The sequence below is a fragment of the Ischnura elegans genome, unplaced genomic scaffold (assembly GCF_921293095.1).
Source record: "Ischnura elegans unplaced genomic scaffold, ioIscEleg1.1, whole genome shotgun sequence".
In the NCBI taxonomy this organism is placed as follows: Eukaryota; Metazoa; Arthropoda; class Insecta; order Odonata; family Coenagrionidae; genus Ischnura; species Ischnura elegans.
The window spans coordinates 120,895-145,966 of record NW_025791691.1 but is presented as its reverse complement, the minus strand read 5'-3'; the positions used below and the strand labels follow the sequence as shown (position 1 = coordinate 145,966).

The 25,072-nt window shown below is 37.5% G+C and overlaps 1 protein-coding gene across 1 annotated transcript; it reads left to right on the top strand.

The window, feature by feature from the left end:
- The first annotated feature begins 481 nt into the window (after window positions 1-481).
- LOC124173508 (chymotrypsin-2-like) lies at window positions 482-22,651 on the top strand. The gene is made up of 7 exons (XM_046552955.1): window positions 482-654; window positions 1,308-1,398; window positions 9,044-9,200; window positions 9,914-10,080; window positions 15,859-15,948; window positions 21,902-22,041; window positions 22,407-22,651. The coding sequence occupies exons 1-7, from the start codon at window positions 604-606 to the stop codon at window positions 22,566-22,568; spliced, it is 858 nt and encodes a 285-aa protein (XP_046408911.1). The 5' UTR covers window positions 482-603; the 3' UTR covers window positions 22,569-22,651.
- The last annotated feature ends 2,421 nt before the right edge of the window (window positions 22,652-25,072 follow it).

The following is a 25,072-nucleotide window of genomic DNA, read 5'->3' as shown; positions in this document are numbered from 1 at the left end:
ATCACACTTCCATATTTATTTGAATAAAAATAAATAATTCCCGATGTTTTTCAAAACATAAAATCTTCGAAAATTCTATTGCTGGGTTTGAAGGTGTTGCCCAGTGTTTTGCAATCTTCGACTTCCTTGATAATAAAGTTTCAAGACAACTTTCGGAGTTTTTTAATGTTTATAATTGCCATTTAAAAATAGGAAACCCTCAATAAAATCTAAATTAATTAACATTAGACAAACCAAATCATCATCATCATAGTATGTTGTCATTCGTAGGGCTATCAAAAGTCATTTAGAGTACGACTATTTTTTTTTACCAAATGAGTCATTGGACTGATAATATTATCTTGAGGAAGGATTTGATTGGTGACCAATAATCTCTATTACAATGGGAATCACGAAAAGCAGATATACAGTTTTCTTAAAAAGATTGGATTTGTGAAAGCTTTCAACTGAAATATAGGTAAACCTTGATCGCAAGATCACCGAGTTTCAAGATACTGACCGGCATACTGCGATATCCGTGGATGATTATCTCCGCATATTTTCCGATAGTCTCCATCCCTTATTCGCACTTTGTAGGCCCACACTGATAGTTCTACTTCAAACATGAATACCTTTTTAGTAGTTGTTGTCTTGATCATCTGTGCCCAAGTACAGGTACGTGCCATATTTGCCTAGTTCTTACAATAGCTTTAATTGAGTTGTTGCAAAAAATATAATTTACAGTAACGGAAAACCTTTTTTTTATTTTACTTCACTCCCAGCAAAACTATTTCCTGACATTTCCATAGAATAATACATTTCCTTACTCGTATCAGCTATGAACGACATTTCTTCTATCTATTTCTCCAATTACTGATGTATTGAGTTAATTTTCAGTCTATCCAATAAATCGTCAACGTCAGCTACCCGCAAATAGACACAGGGAAATAGATATTGCCCTTATTCCCCATGTTTTTGCTAGCCCAACAAATTGAGACCAATTTTCACATAGAAGAAGGCTTGATAAAAACCGAAAAAGTCTAACATATATTTTTTTCTTTATGAAACACAATCTTTCCCAATGAATTTATCTGACACACGACGCTCTTTGCTATCATATCAAATATATTCAAAAAGTTTAATAATAAAACGAAACCTGAAAAGCGTAAAATAAATGCAGAGCAAAATATTTACCATGCCTCATTGCAACAATTATAAGAATAATCACCTTCTTCAAACTACACATTGTTTACAACGCAACTGCTACATAAGGTTGCATACAATATTTAGTATGAGCATCTAAAACGTATATGACATTCTTTTTACAGGCATTTGACGTTAGAAGACTTCGTCCTATTGGCAGGCAATCGGTGGCAGTTTCCGCGAAAAGAATCATGCGGCTAAGGGCACTTGAAGATGGTAAAAACACTTTATTATTTTATATTTCATCCCCCACATTACCTCTAACATAACATTAATCATTGTGAAATTAGCATTTGAATGATAATAAACGTAATACCTTCATCAAATAATTTAAAGTGAAATCATTGTATGAGCTCGTTGATCATTAAAACGATTAGTAATATAAAGTGCAAAACCTTAGGAGGCATATATGGTTAAAACGCGAGTGACTGTCTCTAAAATACAAACAAAAACTCACTCGGGAAAATATATGATTCGGAGCTTTCGAAGCAATAGCTTCTTTCTCAACATCTGAGGAACAAAATCGATTGTGTGAGTTGTATACACAATTCACAATACCACTAAACTAAATTTTCGGTGGTATACATCCACCTTCCTCAGAGTTAGGTAGGAGACTGTAGGTAAAGGATAAAAGAGAGCTGAGTGAAGGGGAAATAGTGGGGAGGTAGGGTCCAAAGGGGGGGAGAAGAATGTGCTGAGGCAATTGAGGGATTATCGGTTGATATTTAAGCCGGGAGGAAGAAATGCTTTAAACAGCCAGATGTAGGTTAATTCGATGGAATTTAGTTTAATTGGGTGGTCTGTGGGGGAAGGGAGGCCAAAACTGATACATTGTAACAGTCATTGAATTGGCGCCGATGAGTGGCCGCATGTTTCGCCACCGGGAGGGACGCAAAGTGAGAGGAAGTGCATGATGCCCTGATCATGATACACATATATTCACGTATCAAGTCACTAATGTAAAAGCATAGACACAAAAAAAGAAGAAACACTCACAGGAAAAATAGAACTTGGGAGCTTTCGAGGTTGTAACCTCCAGTGGCGCAGCGAGGGGGGGTTTTGGGGCAAGGTCGGTAAAAGCCAGGTCGTGTCACGCACTTGACCAATGTAATCCGCCATCTTGAGTCTCTAGCGCGGCGGGAATTCAAATTTTACGTGCATTTAAACGGGAGACATAGGTAAAAGGAAACACGGTTTTCTCACAACGTAATCAATTCAGGGAAGTGAAAGTTTTGTTATAGATAGTTGATAAAATGAAAATTTATGATACGTCTGTATTTTGAGTCTATAGTCCACGGTTCGACTCTGGAAAAATTGTCAACTCACGGGAAAAATATATTTCGCACTGCAGCGCTCTGGATGCATGGGTTGTAAGGCACCATGTCTTACTTCCTTATTTAGGAAGTCTGGTACATGAAATTTTCTATGGTTATAGAAAATTATAATATACTTGCGAACACGGGCAGTTTTTGACACTGAAGACCTCGGTTCGACTCTGGAAAAATTGTCAACCCACGCGACAAAAATGTCTTACTTCAGCGCTCCGGGTGCATAGGTACAAGGAACAATGTTTTATTCCTTTATTTATGAAGGTAGATTCATAAAATCATCCAAGATTATAGAAAATTATAGTATACTTAATAATACGGCCGGTTTTTTAGTCTGACGACCTCGATTTGACTCTGGAAAAATTTACAAGTCAAGCGAAATAAAATACGCTCTACAGCGCTCCGTGTGTATAGGTACAAGGAACCATGTCTCACTTCCTTAATTAGGAAGTCAGGTGCATGATATTTTCCATGGTCATAGGAAATTATAGTATACTTGATAATACGGGCGGCTTTTGACCCTGAAGACCTCGGTTCGACTCTGGAAAAATTCCCAACCCACGCGACAAAACTTTTCTTACTTCAGCGTTCCGAGTGCATAGGTACAAGGAACCATGTTTTATTCCCTTATTTATGAAGTTAAATTCATGAAATCTTCCAAAGTGATAGGGAATTATAGTATACTTGATAATGCGGGCGGCATTTTACCCTACAGACCTCGGTTCGACTCTGAAAAAAATTTCCAACCCACGCGACAAACATTTTCTTACTTCAGCGCTCCGGGTGCATAGGTACAAGAAACCATGTTTTATTCCCTTATTTATGAAGTTAGATTCATGAAATATTCCAAAGTGATAGGGAATTATAGTATACTTGATAATACGGGCGGCTTTTGACCCTGAAGACCTCGGTTCGACTCTGGAAAAATTCCCAACCCACGCGACAAACATTTTCTTACTTCAGCGCTCCGGGTGCATAGGTACAAGAAACCATGTTTTATTCCCTTATTTATGAAGTTAGATTCATGAAATATTCCAAAGTGATAGTAAATTATAGTATACTTGACAATACGGGCAGATTTTTAGTCTGAGAACCTTGATTTGATTTTTAAAAAGTGCCCAAATCAAGCGAAAAAAAAATTCGTTCTACAGCGCTCCGTGTGTATAGGTACAAGGAACCATGTCTAACTTCCTTAATTAGGAAGTCAGGTGCATGACATTTTACACGGTCGTAGGGATTATAGTATACTTCATAATACGGGCGGTTTTTGACCCTGAGGACCTCGGTTCGACTCTGAAAAAATCCCCAACCCACGCGAAAAAAAAATTTCGCCCTACAGCGCACCGGGTGCATAGGTATAAGGAACCATGTCTCATTTCCATATTTAGGAACTCAGGTGCATGACATTTTTACATGGTCGTATGGAATTATAGTATACTTCATAATACGGGCGGTTTTTGACCCTGAGGATCTCGGTTCGACTCTGAAAAAATCCCCAACCCACGCGAAAAAAAATGTCGTACTACAGCGCTCCGGCTGCATAGGTATAAGGAACCATGTCTCATTTCCTTATTTAGGAAGTCAGCTTCATGAAATTTTCCACGATCATAGGAAATTATAATATACTTGCGAATACGGGCGGTTTTTGACCCTGAGGATCTAGGTTCGACTCTGAAAAAATCCACAACCCACGCGAAAAAAAAATTTCGCACTACAGCGCACCGGGTGCATAGGTATAAGGAACCATGTCTCATTTCCATATTTAGGAACTCAGGTTCATGACATTTTACACGGCCATAGGGAATTATAGTATACTTCCTAATCTGGGCGGTTGTTTAGTCTCAGGGCCTTGTTTCAACCCTGAAAAAATGTCCAACTCACGCGACAAAACATTCCCATCATAGTGCTCTGTGTGAATAGTTTCTAATGTATCTAGATTTTTCTACTTTATTTTGAAAGTAAGGTGCATGAAATTTTCCATGGCCATAGGCAATTATACACTTTGCTCTACCGCATAGGTTGTAGGATTCACTAATTACTTTCTTTTTCCGGATTGATTACTAATATATTAGGGTTTCAGCATAGATATAATAATAATTATTCTTATTGGTCCCATGACTTTACATTGTTAAATATAGTACAAGTCAATACAAATAATACATACACATTTGAAGATTATTTGTGCTAAAATAGCTTTTGTTAACAAGGTAGAGTTTCAGATTGTAGTTGAAATTTGCCCTCGTAGGAGCATTTTTTAAGCATGAAGGCAGGGCATTACAGACCTTGGTAGGTATATGAATATAAATACGTAGAAGGCAACGTTAGGCTATGTATGTGCTTCAATACCTCATTTTCTGTTACCGGAAAGAGGGTCATTGAGGATCTTATATGTTGACAGGGGTCAGTATTAAAGCTGTCCCAACATATTATTGAATTCTGCATGCATAGGGGCACATTGGCGAGGTACTGATTGGCAAATACTGCCATTTGCATGGGATCGGTTTTTATTACTTACCATGATATTTTGGTCAGGTTTTTCGCCAGACTGATAACTCTACTGTAATATGATTTCTTAGTTCGTAATACAAGGTCCCTATACATTTTTTAAACTCAAAATAATATGATTTCTCCATATGATAATAATATACTCTCATTGAATGCTTATTAATTGTCTTAAGTTGAGGCCTATGTTGATTAGTTAGAAATTGTAAATATTGCCAATCCCAATAATAAATGTAATATTAGAATAATCCGCATGCAAATATTCCAAGAATCATGGCAAATAATGTGACACAGTAATGTCAGTGTGCACTCAGGTGAGCCTTTAGGTACATTTAAGATTTTACAAATAACTGCAATAAATGAATACACATCAGAGGATTACCTAATTAGAATAGGATGGATTCCAAACTCAATCACTGATTTTGAGGCAGCAAATGCTGCACGAAGGAAATGCATTCCAAATTGAGCAATTAGACTCAGACAATTAACAATGACAAGACAATCATGGATGTAAATAACTGAAGCAAAAAGCGCGATGTTATTGTACATTTCCATTTGTTTCTTCTGCAATCTATCGACCACAGAGCCATTCTTTTAGGATCAGAAGGAAAACGAAATATTCTTACTCCGTTTTTCGTGGAATTGGAGCAATGCGGAGCACTGCAACACACAATTTTTTGAAATTAATTCACATGCCCTATGTAAACAACAGACAGGCGGGAACCAAGATGGGAGCGTGTCACGACCTGGCTTTTACCGACCTTGTTTTGGGGGATAAACCCCCTTCCCCCCCTCAGAGCTCAGAGAAATTTTTAAGTTTAATCCATTTTACTTATTTGGATCATTATTAGTTATAGAATGGTGTTAGGATTTATCAAGTATCCCACAGAAAGCCGTAAAACTCGCCATTTTGAACCATTACTCTTCAATTTTTTCTGGAGGAGGACCCCCTCAACTCCTGCTTACCCTGGTAGGTATGCAATACCCCCTCACCCGTAAGTATTAGTTGCGCCTTAAAACCCCCCCTAGCCTTAATTCCTAGCTGCGCCCCTGGTAACCACTTCCTCAGCGAAAGGGAAAATGGGTAGCGGGAAAGAAGTACGTTGGAAAAGGGAGAGGGGGGAGGTTGAGGGAGGAGGGAGGCTTAGCAGGAAATGTTCAACCCTGAATGCCTATTGGCTTTCAGATGCCAAAAGCACGCCAATTCGAGGGTGTGGAGATTGAGGGCGGAGTCAGTAGGGGGAGGGATGCAATAACTGATACTTTGAAGCATTCACTGAAGAAGGAGTCGTGAGACAAAGAATGTGTGGGGATTGGGAGGGATGCGTGGGGGGATGACGGACAGCAGGAGGCGCGGTGATTATTTATTCAAAGGTTGGGGGGGGGGGGGGGTGGAGCATTGGCCAACATAGAGAGCGGTGCAGAAGCTGCAATGGAGGAGGTAAATGATATTGGTGGACGTACAAGTAGTGGAGGGGAAAATCGGCAGGCATTTAAGTTTGGGGAGGAAAGAGGCTGGAGGTGGAGAGAAAATCTTGACGGTTTTACATCTGGGACGGTTGCACGGTGAGGGTGGGGTAGTGGTGACTGAATGCGATTTTTGAAGAGGGCGGGTGGCTTTCAAGATGGTACTTAGATTAAGCGGTCTCTTATAAGTGATCCGTGGAGTAGAAGGGAAAATCTGGGAGGAATCCACATAAAAAACTCATCGCATTTTGTGGGCATCTTGGAAAAGCTTACTTTAGAGAAGACGGATATCATAGTCAGCTTGGATGTTGTTTCCGTGTTCACACGGGTTCCTCTTGCTGATACGTTCAAACTTATGGAGGAGAAATTTGACAGTGGGACAGTAATGCTATTCCATCATGCGCTTACATCCACCTTTTTAAATACAACGGTAGCTTCTACGAAATGGCAGATGGAGTTGCAATCGGATCCCCTTTGTAGTCAGCCATTTCCAACTTTTATATGCAGGATTTTGAAGAGAGAGCCCTTTCATTTGCTCCGTTACGCCCTAAATGCTTCCCAAGATATGCTGATGACACCTTCATCATATGGCCTCATGGACTAGACGCTATTCACGCTTTTTTGGACCAAAGGAACGACCAACACCCGAGCATCAAATTCACTATCGAAATAGAGCGGAATAATAAGATACTAAGTGAATGAGGTGAAAGGTTACTTCATTTCTGCACTAAACACAGGCTAGTGGTTGTCAATACATTCTAAAGGCCTGGTTACACGGTACATTAACACGTACAAGTTAATGTACGTTTGCGTGAATGATTTTGGTGGACCGGAACGGAACATGTACGAATGCATGAATCAAATTAGAACAGGTTCTATTTTCCGTTCATGCATTTGCACAAGTTGGGTGGTTACACGGTGCATTTTGGCGTTCATTCTCGCGTTCATACATTTAGACATTAACCCGTACGTGTTAATGTATCGTGTAACCAGGCCATAAGAAAGTTTTCGGGGAGCTGCCGGGGAACGTCTACATGCCGTTAAACGCCTCCTGAACACTCCCGCAACACTTCCAGCACACTTCCCCGAACGCTTCCGTCTCGACTGTGGACAGTGGCCATAACTTAGTTATGATGAAATGACACGTAATGCCACTTGCCATATCGATAAAGCAATTAATGAAATCAATAAAAAGGCTTCTTGAGTGAATATCCATGGAGAAAAATTTAACATGCTAAGATTTTCCGATGACACAGCCACCATGGCATTAACAGAGAAGGTTTTAAAAAATATTCTGGCTAATATGGATAAGATAATGGGAAACATCAACTGAAAATAAACACAAAGAATACCAAGTTATGATTATATATTTTTGCAGGATAAAAAAGCTATGGGTTTAAAAACTAAATTATGTTCATGATTTGCATAATATCAGAGTTATATAATATGCTTCGGGTCAGGCGGTAAATATCCTCCCTATTGCTCTCTTAAAAAAGAGTTAGATGTCAAGTCAAACTTAGATATTTTACCTAAATGATTAAATAAATTTTACCTAAATTACCAGATTCAAATTGTGGCATGAAACCCAAATATGAGTTTTGGCCGAGAATCATCACCACCTCTAATTCAATTATCGTTGACTTTAGGAACTCGAGTTATGCCCCATAACTTCGAATATGAGATTTTTTTTTTATTTTTCGATAGTTACTTGGGAAAATATGTCAAAATATATTGCAGTAATAGTTCAAAACACTGTGCCCGAATTTTTTCGTGCCTAACGTTGTCCAACTCCTGGAAATAGAGCCATTCACTGTTTTTAGAATAGCTTTGGAGAGAACTTAAAGTACAACTCACTAATATCGATTTACCTACCCCTGAATGCTACTTATGAAATTTTAAGTACAGTGAAGTTGATTACGAAAATGAACTATTCTTTTTTTACTTACGAATTGTTGCCTGAATCGGAACAAATAATATTTTTTGTAAAAATCTATCATTACAGCTGGATTCACACCTCTATCATTATCATCATCATCAACTTCATTTTTTTTTCCTATCATCACAATTTCGAGAACATATTTGTTACAATAAATTGAAGCAGTATCATGAAAATGAAAAAATGAAATTTTCGATCCTTTCCATGTTGAAATATCACAAATAGCAAATTATTATAGTATAAGAAATAGTAACGGGCGTAACTTTGTGGAAATCCTATATCGTAGGAATAGACGAAATAAAAACTTCGCGAATTTCCACAAGGTAATTTATTGTGATGATAACCACTTTGGCAATGATACGCTGTATTGAAATCATGGTCGATCACAATGAATTACCATGTGAAAATAGCCAAGCTTTTATTTCTTCTACTCCTACTATAATTATCATAGATTTTCTTTACGTATAACTTCTTCATAAAGTTCATTTACACAGCAGAAGAACTAAAGAGTTGCAGGTCTTAAGTGTGGCCAAAATCAATAAAGCTTTCTAACCATGATTATACATACACTTATTAGAAATTAATCCTTGACTGTCAGCATTCTAATACGTGGATTATCATATTTCAGGGTACGAATCAGTACAGCCTAAGATTTCTGGTGGGTTCTCAGCTGAACTAGGACAAATTCCCTTCCAGGTTTCCATACACTCTGATGCAAATGAATTCTGTGGAGGCGTGATCATTCATCCTTCATATGTGCTAACATCGGCTCTATGTGCAACAGGGTGAGTCGAATTTCGTGAAGGTGTCAAGGAGTAATTACTTTAAAAAAGATAGATTACCGTAATAGAATCAACGTTTTCCTAGAGGTATCCTAACTTAAAGAATAAGTGAGGAGGTAACGTTGTTAAAGCTCCAGATAAAGCTTACAGTATTATGTGGGAGAATTATGAAGGATTTGAAAGTGTGACCTGAGTCCGATTTCTCACTGATAAGTGAGGAAATCATCAACTTAGATTAAACTGCGGCTGTCATTTCATTAAAAAAGACTGCATGGCCAAATGGCAATATTTTTATTCAACGAGAATGAAGTATTGATTTTCGAAGTTGAACATCAACATAAGGCAAGTAAATTTTTAAATTACAATTAAAATCTATTGGTTTATTATCAAATATGATGTAAAAAATAGGTTAACCAACGGGGTTAACCTATTAACCACAACTCTTGACACGCCCCAAGAGAGAACATAAAAATTCTTTATGATCACCAAGTCCAAGTTCCAAGTTTCCCTCTTCTCTGTGTACTATCCTCCCCGAGCAACGCCGGGTGGCCTAACAGTACATTACGTATCCTAATACGATTTTCAGAGTAGTACATGGCTGAGGAGGATATTTGATTTTTTTTACTTCCTTCAGGAAGTCATATTGCTTGCCATAAATTTGGAATTCATGATCGCGATTTCATTGTAAAATTATATTTCATGTGTGGATTTTTCAGGGGTTCCACGTTCACCATCCACGCGGGAGTTACAAATCTTCACGGCGATGAAAGCTCGCGAGTTATTGTGCAATCTACGGAGCCCATTATTCACGATGGATATACAAACGACTATCTTGTGAATGATATTGCCTTGCTGAAGCTGTCAGAACAACTCCAATTTAATGGTCTGTATAAGTAGTGAATAACTACGAAAACTGATAATACTAATATTTGCCTACGGTGTGATCTCCTAAGGATGCGCTTTGCCTTCATTAAACAAACTCACTTTTATTCTTTACAAATACTACCTATTACTCTATACAATTATCTATTAGAAAAGTTTCCTCAGCTTAAAGAAACAATTGTGATATGGTGAGCTTTACATAGGTATTTTAAATGTAATCAATGCGGTGTGAGGCGAGATGTAGTGGAACATAATGATGTAAAATGAAGTGCAAAGGATGTGGTGTATGTCCAATTTAATGTTTACTCGAAAACTAGTCTCGACGCATTCATGCGTCACCTTCGGGTACTCATCATGGTACCGGGTAAGGTAAGGTAGGACCTATACGCGAAATATTCCATATCTATAGCTGAGATTGTGTGATAATCTTAAGGAAAAAATTGGATTGCTCATGTGGTGTTCGTTAGTTATTATTTTTTACTTGCTACTGGTTAATTCCAAGAAATATCCGTCTTTTTTTAACTGGTAACCGCTTTCCGAAAGCATTCAACTCCAATGTTACACCAAATAAAGTTGTTGTGATTGGGACTTGATGCAGAGAAAAATGAATTAAAGAAAATCACCCATTACTTTTATTGTATACTAGCTGACCCGGCGAACTTCGTACCGCCTAACAATCAATGAACTTACAGTTTACTTACACCATTTATAAATCAAGAGCGGCTGTATCGTTTTTAACCATGTTTATTATAATAAAATAAGGATACAAATTCAATAAAACTACGTAAATGAGTACCAAAATTGCTTGTCAGAAAGACATTTTCTTTATTGAATCTACATAGGGTGGATCGGAGTACGTTTACGCGGATTTTTTTCAACAAATTTTCTTACATTTTTGGTTAAGAAATGTTGGGCATTGTGGTTTAATAAAGCAGTTCATGAAATAAAAATTATACGCATTCAGTTGTTGGCTATTATTAGCTATGGTTGGTTATTAGCTGTAAAAAAAATGTTTTTAAGCCCAAGTCTGTTGCATACACTTGGCCCATTCAGGGGGGAGGTTGACACAACCCCAGACCGACGCTTGACTGATGCTCAATATCGTGCAAAAAAAGCCCCTATGAGGCAGCATTCGCATTAAATGACCTAAGGCGCGCCAGTTTCAGTATCTCTGTTTGGAAAAAATGCTCTGCTTAAACGTACTGCATGCGTAAACGCACCACGGTGAGCCCTACACATTCGGGTTTAATATCTTGCGTCAAGCACCTTCTGATAAACAACAGTTTTTGTTTTGTTATCAGGCGCAAGATGAAGCTAAATAAATATAGCGAAGCAAAGCAGTGGCGCAGCGAGGGGAGGTTTTGGGAGATAAACTCCCCCCCCATCCCCCCAAAGAGCTTAGAGAATTTTTTTATGAAAGATTTTGTCATTAATATTAGGGGGACGGATGACTAACAAATAAAACATATTTAACTATTCACACAGTCGCAAAACCCACTATTTTGAACCATTTATCTTAAAAAATGTCTGAAGGAAGTGCCCCCACACTTCCCGCTTACCTTAGCGAGTTTTCTATACCCTACAGACCCGTGGTGTTAGCTGCGCCCAAAACCCCCTATCCTAGCTACGCACTTGAAGCGAAGGAAGAAATACAGAGGATGGTTTATCGACTCGTGAACATGCACGTTAAATTGACCATGAGAAAATCATGGGTTTTCATTAGTACATGAGCACAAACAACACAAAAACTGAAAGACTGACCTTGCGATTTTTTTAATCGTTATCACGAATGCAACACGAATTGGAAATTTAATACGTTTAAGCTCAAAAGGGCATATGAGTTGAGATCATGGAATCTACGGAATAAGGACTTCCTAACCTTTGAATTTTCCTTTGAGTAAAGTTGCGTGAATCACATTCATCACCAATTTTTTTAATCACCAAACACGTTCCGTTGGATAGTTATGGTTGGTTTAGGCTTCGAAAGATCATGAACACAGAAATTACACTTTGCTGTAAATCGTGCCTTGGTAAGCCAGGTACGTCCAAGGACTTAAAATATTCAGATAGATAGTTGGTGATTTCGTCTTCGTTTGTTACACATTTAAAAGATTCGAATCCATGCAGAGTACGAACTATTTGAATTTACCTCGTTTTAGTCATCCACATCTTCGTTCTTGCTCGCTAAATCAACCATCTTTGATTCTTCTGGTGATCAATCATATTCTGGAACTCTTTGTTAATGAGCTCACCTTTCGCTGAAACTAATTTGTATTCATTCCAAGGAAATGAGTTAAAACTACTCGATTCTTCGACAGGAACACGGACATTACGTTTGTAAACAATTGCTTGGAGATTTGTTTACAAACACGGTAGTGAAGTGTCAACTCGAGCTGGGCCACGGCTGGGCTTACAATTAGCTCGAATTAAATTTTTTAAATGTAATTTCAATTTAATTAATATTTTGAATATATTTAGCAATTAAAATGTTATATTGTTACTAAATTCAGTTATTAAAGTGGTAAAAACAAAACAAATTATTTAATTTGTAGTTTTGACCGACTTATCAATTGTTGTGTTACTATAACTCCTAAAAGCATGTCCATAGGAAAGAGATGAATTTTTTTTGTGAAATTATCCTTATTTTAATAGCCTATATGTTAACCCCGCCTAAGGCGAATCTAAAGAACCAAATCTCATTGAAATCGGTGCAGCCGTTCTCGAGTTATAAGTGTTCTAACTAACACGATTTTCGACTTTCTTTTATATATATAGAGATTCGGGAAAAGGAGAAGGGAAGAAGGTACAGGTAGATGCATGCAGATTACTACCGTGTTAACTCGGCGTGCTAGCGGCTTGAGGCTAAAGTCACCGTGTGCGTCCACCGGGTTGCGGCTTGTGGATCGACCCCAAAATATAGCTTCATGAAAAGCGAGTTCACTCGTCGTATAAGCAGTCGTGGACAAAAAGCTTTCACTCATAGGAGGTGATTTCATCTTCGAAAAAAATGCTTTGCATGTTTCTTAATTTTTTTGTTATGCCTAATAGCATGCGTCGTGTGTTCTAGTTTTATTGGCAAAAAAACCATAATGAGTAGTTGGCAAGTTTTGCCTTTGCATGAATGTGATAGTAAGATTTTTTATTATGCGTTATGTTTTTTGGACCGTGTGGTGTACATGTGGGGATCCTATTGCATGCCGCATGCTGGTAATTGTTCACCCCCTGCCAAACACCCCAGAGGTTTTCTCGCAGGGTATAATGTAAATTTAGATGCCGATATCTCCATCATCCACCATCACCCACAAGCCTTCCGCTCACTGACGCCATATTACCCGACCGTCTCCCCAGCATTTTTGCCTAATATTTTCTTTTTCACCCGGGGTCTCCGTTGAATTCAAGCCGATACTGATAGGTAGGGCTCCTAAATTATGGTAAATAAAATCTTCACTTGGCGGCATAAAAATGGACCAAAATTCAGCATCTAAAGTCGGTAAAAAGAATCATATTGTGATAAAGGTGGTAAAAATATCGTTGAATAAAACATACTTTTTCAAGAACAAAATGAACTTTTATCGAGCCAAATACTACTAAGCAACTAATATCAAAGGGAGAATACTGATCACAAGATAATGCAAAATATTTAAAGCTTCAAACTTAACTTATCAACTTCCTAACATATAAAATAATAAACAGTCTACTTATGCTTGCAATTTTATACCATGAAACTAATCTCTTCATCGGAAGTTGGCCAAAATTCTTAAGTCCTTACAATATTCTTTAATGTATTCCGCTAACGTATCCCATCTAATGCACCTCGTTAATACAGGAATAGGAACAAGTTGGCACAATGTGATCCATTAGGGTACCTGCTCCTTAGGTGTGACAGGTATTGATGCTTTCTTCAAGGACATAAGTTTGCATAGTGTAATACATGTTGAGCTCCTGAAGTTGTGTAGACCATGCTGGCTACTAAGTTGAGCTTGTAGCCCCAAGACTATATATGTGTCTTCATGGAATGGTTCCATTAACACTTTGAAGCCCAAATATTCCTTGGGATGGATATTTTCAGCCAGGGACCCGAGCCTGAGTAGAGCTCAGGCTTTCGTATTTGATTCTGGGGAAAAATATTCCCCGCATATTTCTCTGTCCTGAACTATTTAGCCTCTTTCTATAGCTATCCGGTCTTCTTGTATGGCAGGTGGTGTCATTTAGTGGCCCCTAAATGTTATTTTCAGATTAGGAAATAATTTATTAAAAAACAATAAAAGCCCTGTTTTTTTGGCAATCTGCACATGAAAATACCACGGGCTTCAAACTGTTACAGAGTCAACATTACATAAATACACCGCTTACTTGAGCAATTAAGTGGGTTTATAATGACAATGAAGATGCATTTCTCAGATGATTCGTCGCACTTTACTCTAAATGGCCTATCTTTTACAGCCTCTTTTAACTCCTAAGAAAAACTAACCAGGGCAGTTTTTATTGAGGAACCTCTTAGAGCAAGATTTTCTATTATGTTAAATCATAATTGAACTGTTCTTTATCTAGCTTGGTTATTTTTTATTTACCTAAAGAGTCTTGCAGTGACACCTGTCATGCCGATGGTCCAGCGTCATGGGACTCCTTGCTTTTGTGAAGAACTGTGGCTAGGTGCTTCTGTCAGGAATCCTCATGATGCAATCAATTCCGGCATTGTAGAATTTGTATATTACAATTTGGTTTTGTCTGTCAAAAACATAAAATCCTTCGCCAGCTTACTCGTAAACACGTTAACGAATTTCAGCATTCCAAACGACAAAAAATCACACTAAGGAATATGACTTTCACTTTTAACCCACGTATTAACCACTTACCTATCGATAACAAAAATCCAGACATTTCCCGCAAACGAACTTTGGCCGCAACGGAGGACTGCTGGAAAAGGAGCTTCGAAAATTGTTGCGCACGGCGGCCATCATGAAAAGATCGTTTTGATGACGAATTAAAATACTCGATCTTAGTGGAAATTATCGCAGCACGTGTGCATTTGATTCCAAATATGTCACCATACCACCTTCTTCGCACGCAGTCTGGGATTGGGGGCTCCCAGAGCGCAACAGTAGTAGCCACGGCCCTCAACGCATTCGCACTTCGAGGGCGGATTTATTTTTCGGAACAATGTTTGAGGGCAATTGAGGTTCGCGTAGAGACCGGTTCCAATGTGCATCGGGGACTAGGGGAAATTCCTCCTGAATGAACCTGTGTCTTCAACGTACTGTCGGCCGCTTTGGGAGCTCTTCTTCACGACACTGTCGGGACAAGCAATGTTTAGTTGGTAGGAAAAAAGAACTTAATGGCGGCGTAGCGATGTCAATGATAACGTTTCGAATGTGAGTTTTTGGGATGGGGAAATACGGCGGCGTCGAGAGTCCGTAGTTTAACTTCGCGGCTTCAACTTTATTCGCGGATTTGTTTTAAAAAAACAGAAGCGCTTTTTGGTTGTTTGAAATTTAAAAAGTAGCTATTGATCAAAAATTCTTTCAAAATCATGGAAAAAATCGCAGAAAAAGTCAAAAGCATTGAAATTCGGGTAAATACTGAAAATGTGCCGAAATTCGCGAAAAATTGCGAAATTTCGCGTTCGCGAAAATCAAAGAGCCCTACTGATAGGGAATCATCCTTTTTTCCGGCCGAGTTAATAATTCCACAAAACACATGGTAGAGAATTTCATCGCAAGATTGTTTTCAACGGCTACATGAGAACTTATCTATTCAAAGGCTTCTCATCTCTTTCCAGAGAACATATCACAGGCCTTGCTTCCAGCAAACAACGATACATATGCCAATGATCCAGCGTGGATTAGTGGATGGGGTTCTTCTTATAAGGGTAAGACTATTCGCGTTTTTGTATGGCTTATTTCCTCTGACGGATAATTATTCAAGAACTAAAGAAAGCTGGACAGCACTAAGAATTCATTAAATTTTGAATTCAACAACTGTCACAAAATTCAGCTGCCTGGGAGAAAAAAATCTATAAAAAAAACTCACTCAGGAGCAATAGAGTGGAATTTTAACATAGAAAATAAAATGTAATTGCAATTTTCCATTATAAATTAACCGCATATCTGACGCATTTTGACTCGAAGGGCCTTAATCTGGGACAAGTCCTTGTGCCAGAAAAGTGCAATTACATTCTATTTTAATATAAAAATGAGGTATTCTTCATTCCAAGGTAGGTATATCATTGTGGATATACGTAAATATAGTTTCTGCATCTGTGAAATTAAGTTAGTAATCGCCAGTCAGCTACCTTAACCAATAATATTTAATGCGACATTACTACCATCCAAGTAGTCCATCAATTTAAGCTTACGGAGACTTTGCCTAACTGATGTCAAGAAAGAAGATGAAACCTTTTTTATTTGAAAGTAGACACTTAGATAGGAATACTGTTGAAGGGTTTTGTCCAAATACGCCCGGATTTAAGGGAAAAAAGCATTTAAAATTTTAAAGATATGGTTACCTAGAATATAATATTATAATTTCGTTCATTGTTCTAGCCCGATTTGGCCGAGTGGTAGCGAGTCGAGTTTCCGTTTTGAAGGACCAGGGTCGAGACTCTGAGTGAGTAAATTTTTTCCAGTCTGCCAACTCCTCCATTTTTTGTAATCTGTCCCATCGTCTTCAGATTTGTTCATTTCAGACGTTTTACATTTTTTTACTTCACTTCTTTTTGAGAATATGCACTAAACTGACATTTATGTCGCAAGCTAATCCTTGCTTCAAATCATTCTTTCCGTTGCCAAGGTTCATCCAAGCAGGAATCACAAAACCGTGGTGCTGGCACCGAAGTGCAGGGAACGGATTTCCAAAGCAAAAGATTTTAAACATACTGTCTTCGGAGAGTTTCCAAGGCTCCATACGGGAGAAAAATATAAAATCAGGGGGAACGAAACTCGACAAACTTGAAATGATCAACAGATGGGAAAACGATGTGACGTCACGGCCAATATTCAACATGGACACCCGCTTTAGCGGCCTTTGAATTTTTCCATATTTCGGACGGTTATCTCGAATCAAGTATTCACAATTAGGATTTAAACTGTGGTTTTACGACATTATGTTATTCTGAACTCTAATTTTAAAAATGTGTTTGGTGCATTTGAAACACTAGTGTACTTCCCTATTGTCATAAAAACAAGTAAATCACACAATTGAAAATCACCATGATCATTCTATGAAACTGTTACCTGAGTATTCGTACTGGCGTTTCTTTAAGTCTTGAGAGAAACATATTTCCCTTAATTTTTTTAAAACAATTCAATTCTCTACTAACTTCGAGGCATACTATGCATACGTCTGCTTATCATTGAACGCTGGTGGGGACAACTGATGATGCACGATTGAATGGATTTTTATTCCATCCTCACGTGAGGAAATCTCTCTTTTCCCTTGAAGGAGGAAGGTGCTGTTCTGGATTCGTGCAATAAACAGCTTTACTTTCCTGTAAAAATATACATCGCACGGTTGGCTTACGGATGTGCACTTCGGTGGTATATTTTTTACGCTGCATATCGGTTCTCCTTCCTCGTCGATAAATAGTTCATCAAAAATGGCACTATTTGTTTGTCCCCCACGCAGCAATAAGCAATAAAATGTATTGTTCTTAACGCATGGCTGGAGAACATTTTTTTAAACTTGAAATATAACCCAGTCGTAAGTTTTCCAGATTTAGAATACACAACAGAAACATTTAAAAATTCACTCTCCTGTTTCTTCACACACTCGCGGACCAAAATCACCTCCAGGTTCTGACATGCACAATAAAAACTTTAGGAAGCAGCTTTCCTGAGGCCGTAGTAGCATCCTGCTCTGTGTACGAGTGTGTTACTTCGACCGCACTCCCAAGAGCCACCTGAACAATATTCTCTCCTTTCTTGGGGAGCGTTCTCTTTATATCCACCTCTACGGACACCCGGTCTGATCTGTATTAATTACAAAATCTATTATATTTGCGGATTGGGCTTTGTGTTTGCTCCTGAAACGTCACTGCTGATTGCAATATTACTTCAGCACACGCCTGCTCGCTCGTTGACTCGTATTATGTTACTTTAGGTCCTGCGATCCGGTGTCTCTTCTTGAAAGATGCAATCCAAGAAGCACTGGCAGAGAATTCAAATCCTGGAGATATGTGCTGAAATAGCATATTCTTGTAACGTCCGGGTCATCACCGGCTCATTCCTGTTCCTGGCTTCCTCAAATCGTTTACCCATCTGTTGATCATTTCAAGTTTGTCGAGTTTCGTTCCCCCTGATTTTATATTTTTCTCCCGTATGGAGCCTTGGAAACTCTCCGAAGACAGTATGTTTAAAATCTTTTGCTTTGGAAATCCGTTCCCTGCACTTCGGTGCCAGCACCACGGTTTTGTGATTCCTGCTTGGATGAACCTTGGCAACGGAAAGAATGATTTGAAGCAAGGATTAGCTTGCGACATAAATGTCAGTTTAGTGCATATTCTCAAAAAGAAGTGAAGTAAAAAAATGTAAAACGTCTGAAATGAACAAATCTGAAGACGATGGGACAGATTACAAAAAATGGAGGAGTTGGCAGACTGGAAAAAATTTACTCACTCAGAGTCTCGACCCTGGTCCTTCAAAACGGAAACTCGACTCGCTACCACTCGGCCAAATCGGGCTAGAACAATGAACGAAATTATAATATTATATTCTAGGTAAGCATATTTTTAAATTTTTAAATGTTTTTTTCCCTTATACCCGGGCGTATTTGGACAAAACCCTTCAACAGTGAAACTCGACTCGCTACCACTCGGCCAAATCGGCCTTGAACAATGAAAGAAAATTATAACATTATAATCTAGGTAACCATATTTTTAAATTTTTAAATGCTTTTTTCCCTTAAACCCGGGCGTATTTGGACAAAACCCTTCAACAGTATTCCTATCTGAGTGTCTAGTAGGGTGGTGCGAAAAAACTCAAGTTACAAAGTCAGTGTCGTAATAGCGCAGAAAAGTTGCGATACGTTAGTACAAGAAAAACAAAAAAAGAATTATTAAAATCGGACGTCATCTTCTGATCCCGCAAAGAACCTGAAAAAATTACAAAAATGAAAAAAATTGTATTTTTTTTGTTGTAAAAAAATTAAATAAACTTTATATTTTTTAACGCTATAGCTAAAAATGATTACAAACGGTGTAGATTATTAGTAATACATACATATACATGGCTTTAAACAGTTATATCCGATCGCGCAAGATCATTAAAAATGTATAAAAATTGCAAATTAGCCGATTTTTCAGAGTTATGTAATAATTATTTATGACAAATTTTATTGAAGTTTTAGTTAATCCAGTAGATCAAAAAAAAAACAATATAGCTGACCACTAGACTTGAAAGGCAAAATTGTGCTTTAAAAAGGCAGCATGTAAACCCTGTTGAAATCGAGAGTGAAGATGTTAAGGTTTTAAATGACGCCACGCAAAATTTTACAATCAAGGAGCAATTTGATGACTTTGAAGATTAAATGTGTAGTATATCCAAGAAAAATTTGTCACCACGGCAAATGAGGGTAAAATTACAAACTACAGCTTTGCATTGTGATTGTGACCGTGCAGCTGCTGTTATAGAATCTAGTGCACTTGAAGACATTGGTGTTATAACTGAAGGAGATACTTCAAGTTCATTGAATGATGTGATATTAGAAGGGAAATGAGAAATACTAAAAGCGATTTACAGTAAATCCAGAGGGGTAAATCACAAACTACAGCTTTGCATTGTGATTGCAAATTGATTTAGGTGAACTACACGGGTAATACTTTGACGGAAGGATAGACGATACCCTAGAAATAGAAATGATTGAATCGAAGGAGTACCGTTGGACAGTTAAAGAGGAACACCATTCCTTAATAAAAGAACCGTCCTCTGTGTATGCAAGTCATGTTTATCCAAGCTTCGGGTCTGCTAAAGACATTTGGCCTTCATATTATCTCATTTCTCTGATCAAGGAGTATCGTTGAAGTACTTAGATTTAGTTTGCTGTGATGGCACAACACCAACATTGGATATAAAGGTGGCACTATGAGAGAAATCGAAGAACACATTGGACATCCGCTGCAGTGGGCAGTTTGTTTGCTTCATTTCATTGAATTACTTTTCCGCCATCTTTTTCAGTATTTGGATTGTGAATTAACTGGCCAAAAATCTTTAAGTGGGAATTCTAAAACTGAATGATTTTGGAAAGCTTCCAATTTATTTACTGCATTTCCAAACAATTGAATATGAAATTCTACAAGTGGATGGATAAATTTTGAGCAAGGGCCAAAGATACCTTATTAACATAAGTCAAGCAATTATTTGTGGTGACTTTCCAAATGACTTAGCAAACCGTGATCCAGGACCATTTTCACATGCTAGATGGCTTACCTATCCAAATCGAGTTCTCCGACTTTACGTAAGTACCGAAAACCCCTCAGATGCTTTTGAAGACGTAGTTACTTTTATTTTAAATCTTACATGCCTGTTCGTGTGTACAGAGCAATAGAAACCTCTTGATTCTTGACTTAAGATTAAAATTAAGTAGTTTTCCCGGTTATTGAACGGAACTTTTACTTTGCTCACCCAGAGAACGTATTGATGGCGATGTTTTTTTTATTATAGGAGGCACATTAGAGAGCAACAGCTAAAAAGAGTATTAAAAGCCACAGGCTTAACCAAAAGGCAAACCCATCGGAAACTTAATTACTCCTACCATGGACTTCAAAGCAACTGAATATATAGAATTGATTGACCGGAGTATAGTAAAACTATCTACTCCACCTCTTCTTCGGAGAATGACCAATGAAGAAATAGCTTCCTTCATTGAATCAGGCGATAAAACAGATTGGGATATTAAATCTTCCCACGTCACACGCAAGCAGTGGAGCCGTGAGTGAAATTGGTAACAGAGGCATCCCTTAAGCTTTGTGGTTATCTTTCCAGAGATGGATTTATTAGGGCTATATTCAAATCAAGGTCCATTATGTCAGACTTCACCACCAAATCGTAGTATAAAGTAGCGTTCAAAAACTAAAAGCTAAAAGTAGGACAAAAAATGTAAATATTTAAGTTGCACTAACCCTCATTGGTTGGATTGAGGGAAGGGAAAGGGTTGAACCCGAAGTAAGGCCACCTCCCCCCGGAGAGTTCTGGGATGTTTAAATATTATTAAATCATATCTTAATAAAGGAAGAGCTGCATAATCAAACATGTATATTAGACTAAAAGTTTGAGCATAAAATATTATTAATAAAATAATTATTACACAACTCTGAAAAATCGCCTAATTTGCAATTTTTATACATTTTTAATGATTTTTCGCGACCGGATATATTTGTTTAAAGCCATGAATATGTATATATTACTAAAAACCTATACTATTTGTAATCATTTTTAGCAATAGCGTTAAAAAATATAAAGTTTATTTAATTTTTTGTACAACAAAAAAAAACAATTGTTTTCATTTTTGTCAATTTTTCAGGTGCTTTGCGGGATCGGAAGATGACGTCCGATTTTAATAATTCTTTTTTTGTTTTTCTTGTACTAACGTATCGCAACTTTTCCGCGCTATTACGACACTGAATTTGGAACTTGACTTTTTTCGCACCACCCTAGTGTCTTCTTTCAAATAAAAGAGGTTTCATCTTCTTTTTTGACATCAGTTAGGCAAAGTCTCCTTTTAGCGAAATCATAGTAAATGCCCCCCGATTTCCTCAAATGGTAACGACTGAGAAGAAAATGAATTAAATTATTCAGTTTTAATGTAGCATGAATTATTTATAATTATAGATGGACCTTATTCTGAGATACTGCAATATGCTCCTATGACTGTAATATCCAATGATGAGTGCATTAAAACCTGGGGCGAAAGCTATGTGACTGACGGCAGGATTTGTGCACGCGGTGATTCGGGTGAAGGAGGATGCACGGTCAGAACCTCAGTTTTACCTTTAAAAATTACCACTGGAATAAAAGTAATAATTATGCTAGAGCGTAACTTATTATCAAAACAAAACTTTTAACTTAACAAGGTTGAAAAGTCTTAGAAAGCTCTTTGAAACCTGTAAACAATGTTTTCCTTTTTTTATCAATTAAAATTGTCAAGCGAAAACATTATTTTACTTTTGCTTTTACACATCAATATACAAGACAATTTTCCTTATCAAATTAAAGTTTAAAGGCCATAAAATGAAACAATAGCAAAAAATTATTTGATTTTTGGTATAAATATCGAGTGCTGCACATTTGAAATACTTTTGTACCTCATTCAGCGAATATTTTCCTTTATACTTAGGGTGATGAAGGTGGACCGCTTTTTAAGGATTTATCCGGAGGTGGTCCAAATCTCTTGATTGGAATAACCTCATTTCACAGCTCGAAAGGATGTGGCATTGCACCGGATGGTTACACGAGAGTAAGTTACTACAGAGATTGGATACTAAGCAATGTGAAATGAATAATCTGAAAATTTTTAGGCACTACACATTGAAACTGTATTATGAATTGAAATTAACAAGCTTTGTAATTTTCAAAAATTAATCACACTTTATATTTTTCAACCCTGCCGCGTGAATTGACATATTGATTTGCCTTTGGAAAAAATTTTCCTGGTTTGATTTTCAGACCTTTGCCTTTCCGTACCACTGCGCAATCCATAATTCCTTAATTCCCGCATAAATTTTACCGAAGTACACATTACTAGATATAAGGCTATTTTGGTCCGTCAAGAGCAGTAACTCAAAGGGACTATGGACTTCCAACCAGCCTAAGTCAATGATGCATGGTTCGATTCGATTTCTCGAAAAATAGCGCACAAGGGGCAATGTTACAATTTGGGGTGGTGTTACGTTACCAGGAAATGTAAACATGGAGCTGCTTGGAGGTGAATCAGCAATACAATTAAAATTAAAAACTGGGTCCTAACTGAGGTTCTAACCGTGCATCCTCCTTCACCCGAATCACCGCGTGTACACATCCTGCCGTCAGTCACAAAGCTTTCGTCGTAGGATTTACTGCACTCATCATTGGATATTACAGTCACAGGAGCATATTGCAGTATCTCAGGATGTGTTCCACCTAAAGTTATAATTTAATCATGTTACATTAAAATTGAATAATTTTAATCATTTTCTTCTCAGTCGTTATCGTTTTAGGAAATCAGGGGGCATTTAATGTGAATTCTCTAATTAATTATAAATAATATAATTATTATAATATAATTATTATAATATAATTAATATTATAATTATTAATTTGTTCAAGTACAATACATTCATCCTAATTATCCATCACAGTTCATTTCACCTTTCAGGAGTGTAATCACGAAATACAATAGTTCAGGTATATTCCTCGCGAGCACCGTCACCACCTCACCAACCCCATCTATGTTATCACTGTTCTGGTAGTCCTCCAAGTCACTTCGTAAGCAGGAATGATCCGTTTCAGTGTTTTAAACCTACTAGTGTCAAAGTTATAGCTAATAGTTTACTTAGTGTTTTGAACATTTAAATTATTTTCAGTTTTCAGACATTTGATTATTTTAGTTATGGAAGACACAACTGCTAACAAGGGTAAGCCTGCAGCACAATACAGACTGTCCCATTGGCCGTGTGTCATTTTCGACCCCTAATTTTATCAATTTACCCTCGAGCAATATTCTTAAAAATTGGCATACTTATGGGAAAAGGTCTTAAGTTTCGTTGAGTTTAAGCAAAATTATACAAATACGATCTTTTGATCTAACAATATGGGTCCAAACCTCTATTATTCTAAGTTCGTGGTCCAAACCAAAATTTTTTGAATTTGCCTTAAGGGGTTTCAAGGCTAAAACATTCGAGATAGAAAAAAGACCGAGTCTGAAATCAATTCTAAGGTTTTCGGTCATATATTTCTGGTTTCCAAGTCAATTGTTGCGAACACTTGCGGAGGTCCAAGTAATCTCTCTGCGCTGATTCTTCCAGATTGTCTGAGGGTCAAAAAAAAACAACCTGTTGATGTTGTGAGCTGTCGTCAGCCCTTTCGTAACTGTACGGGGTAGCTCTGTTACCCCAAATAATGTTAATGCTGTAAAATTGTTTTATTTATTATTTTGAGCCCTTGATATTTTTTGCATTCGAGCTCAACCACTTTTTCGTTATTTAGGCGACGACTGATTTTTTTACATTTGAATTGTTTTCGAAAACTTCAATTTTTATTGGTGGGGTCACTGAGTTTCAAAACAGTTTCAAAAGTGTTCCAATGCAGTTGCAAAGCAAACGTTTTTCCCTGAGCAGTTACAAAAACAAAATATGAAAGATACCTGCCATTATCACAAAATCAACGTAAAATCCTAAATGCAGTCAACAATGTATTTAAAAATTAAGTATAACAAGGTATTATATCATTAAAAAAGAGTCATGGTGTTGAATTACAGGAAAGATTAAAATACAGCACATAATTTATGAATTATAAATGGGGTACCTGACATACCCCGTGAGATTTGCGTAAGTTTTCAAGGCACAGCCATTGAAGGGTTAATGCACTATTCCTTACGGACGAATTTCTTACGGTGCGTAAGAAATTCGGCCGTTCACATAAAACGCTGGTTACAAGCGCCTGAAAACCAGCAGTTTTTTTCCGGCGTTTACAAGCGCCGGCAATTTTTTCGGCCTTTCACGTAAGAAGCTGGAAACGAGTTCTAGTCCTCAGTTGTCTAGATATCTCCGTCAAGTGATGATGATTTTTTTTATTAGAAAACGCCGAGTTTATGCCAGACAGCAAGGAAGCTGGGGTGCATGATATTAAAATATCAAACGAAAGAAATGAAATTGAAGGAAATGTGGATGTTCTTTGTCTTTGATTTGTATGTTCTTGTCTTTTAATTTTAATGAATATTTAATACCAGTACACAGTCTTTTTTGAAGCCTGATCACAATATTCACTCACAAGTACAGAATCATCTGCTTCGCTATCCACTATAGC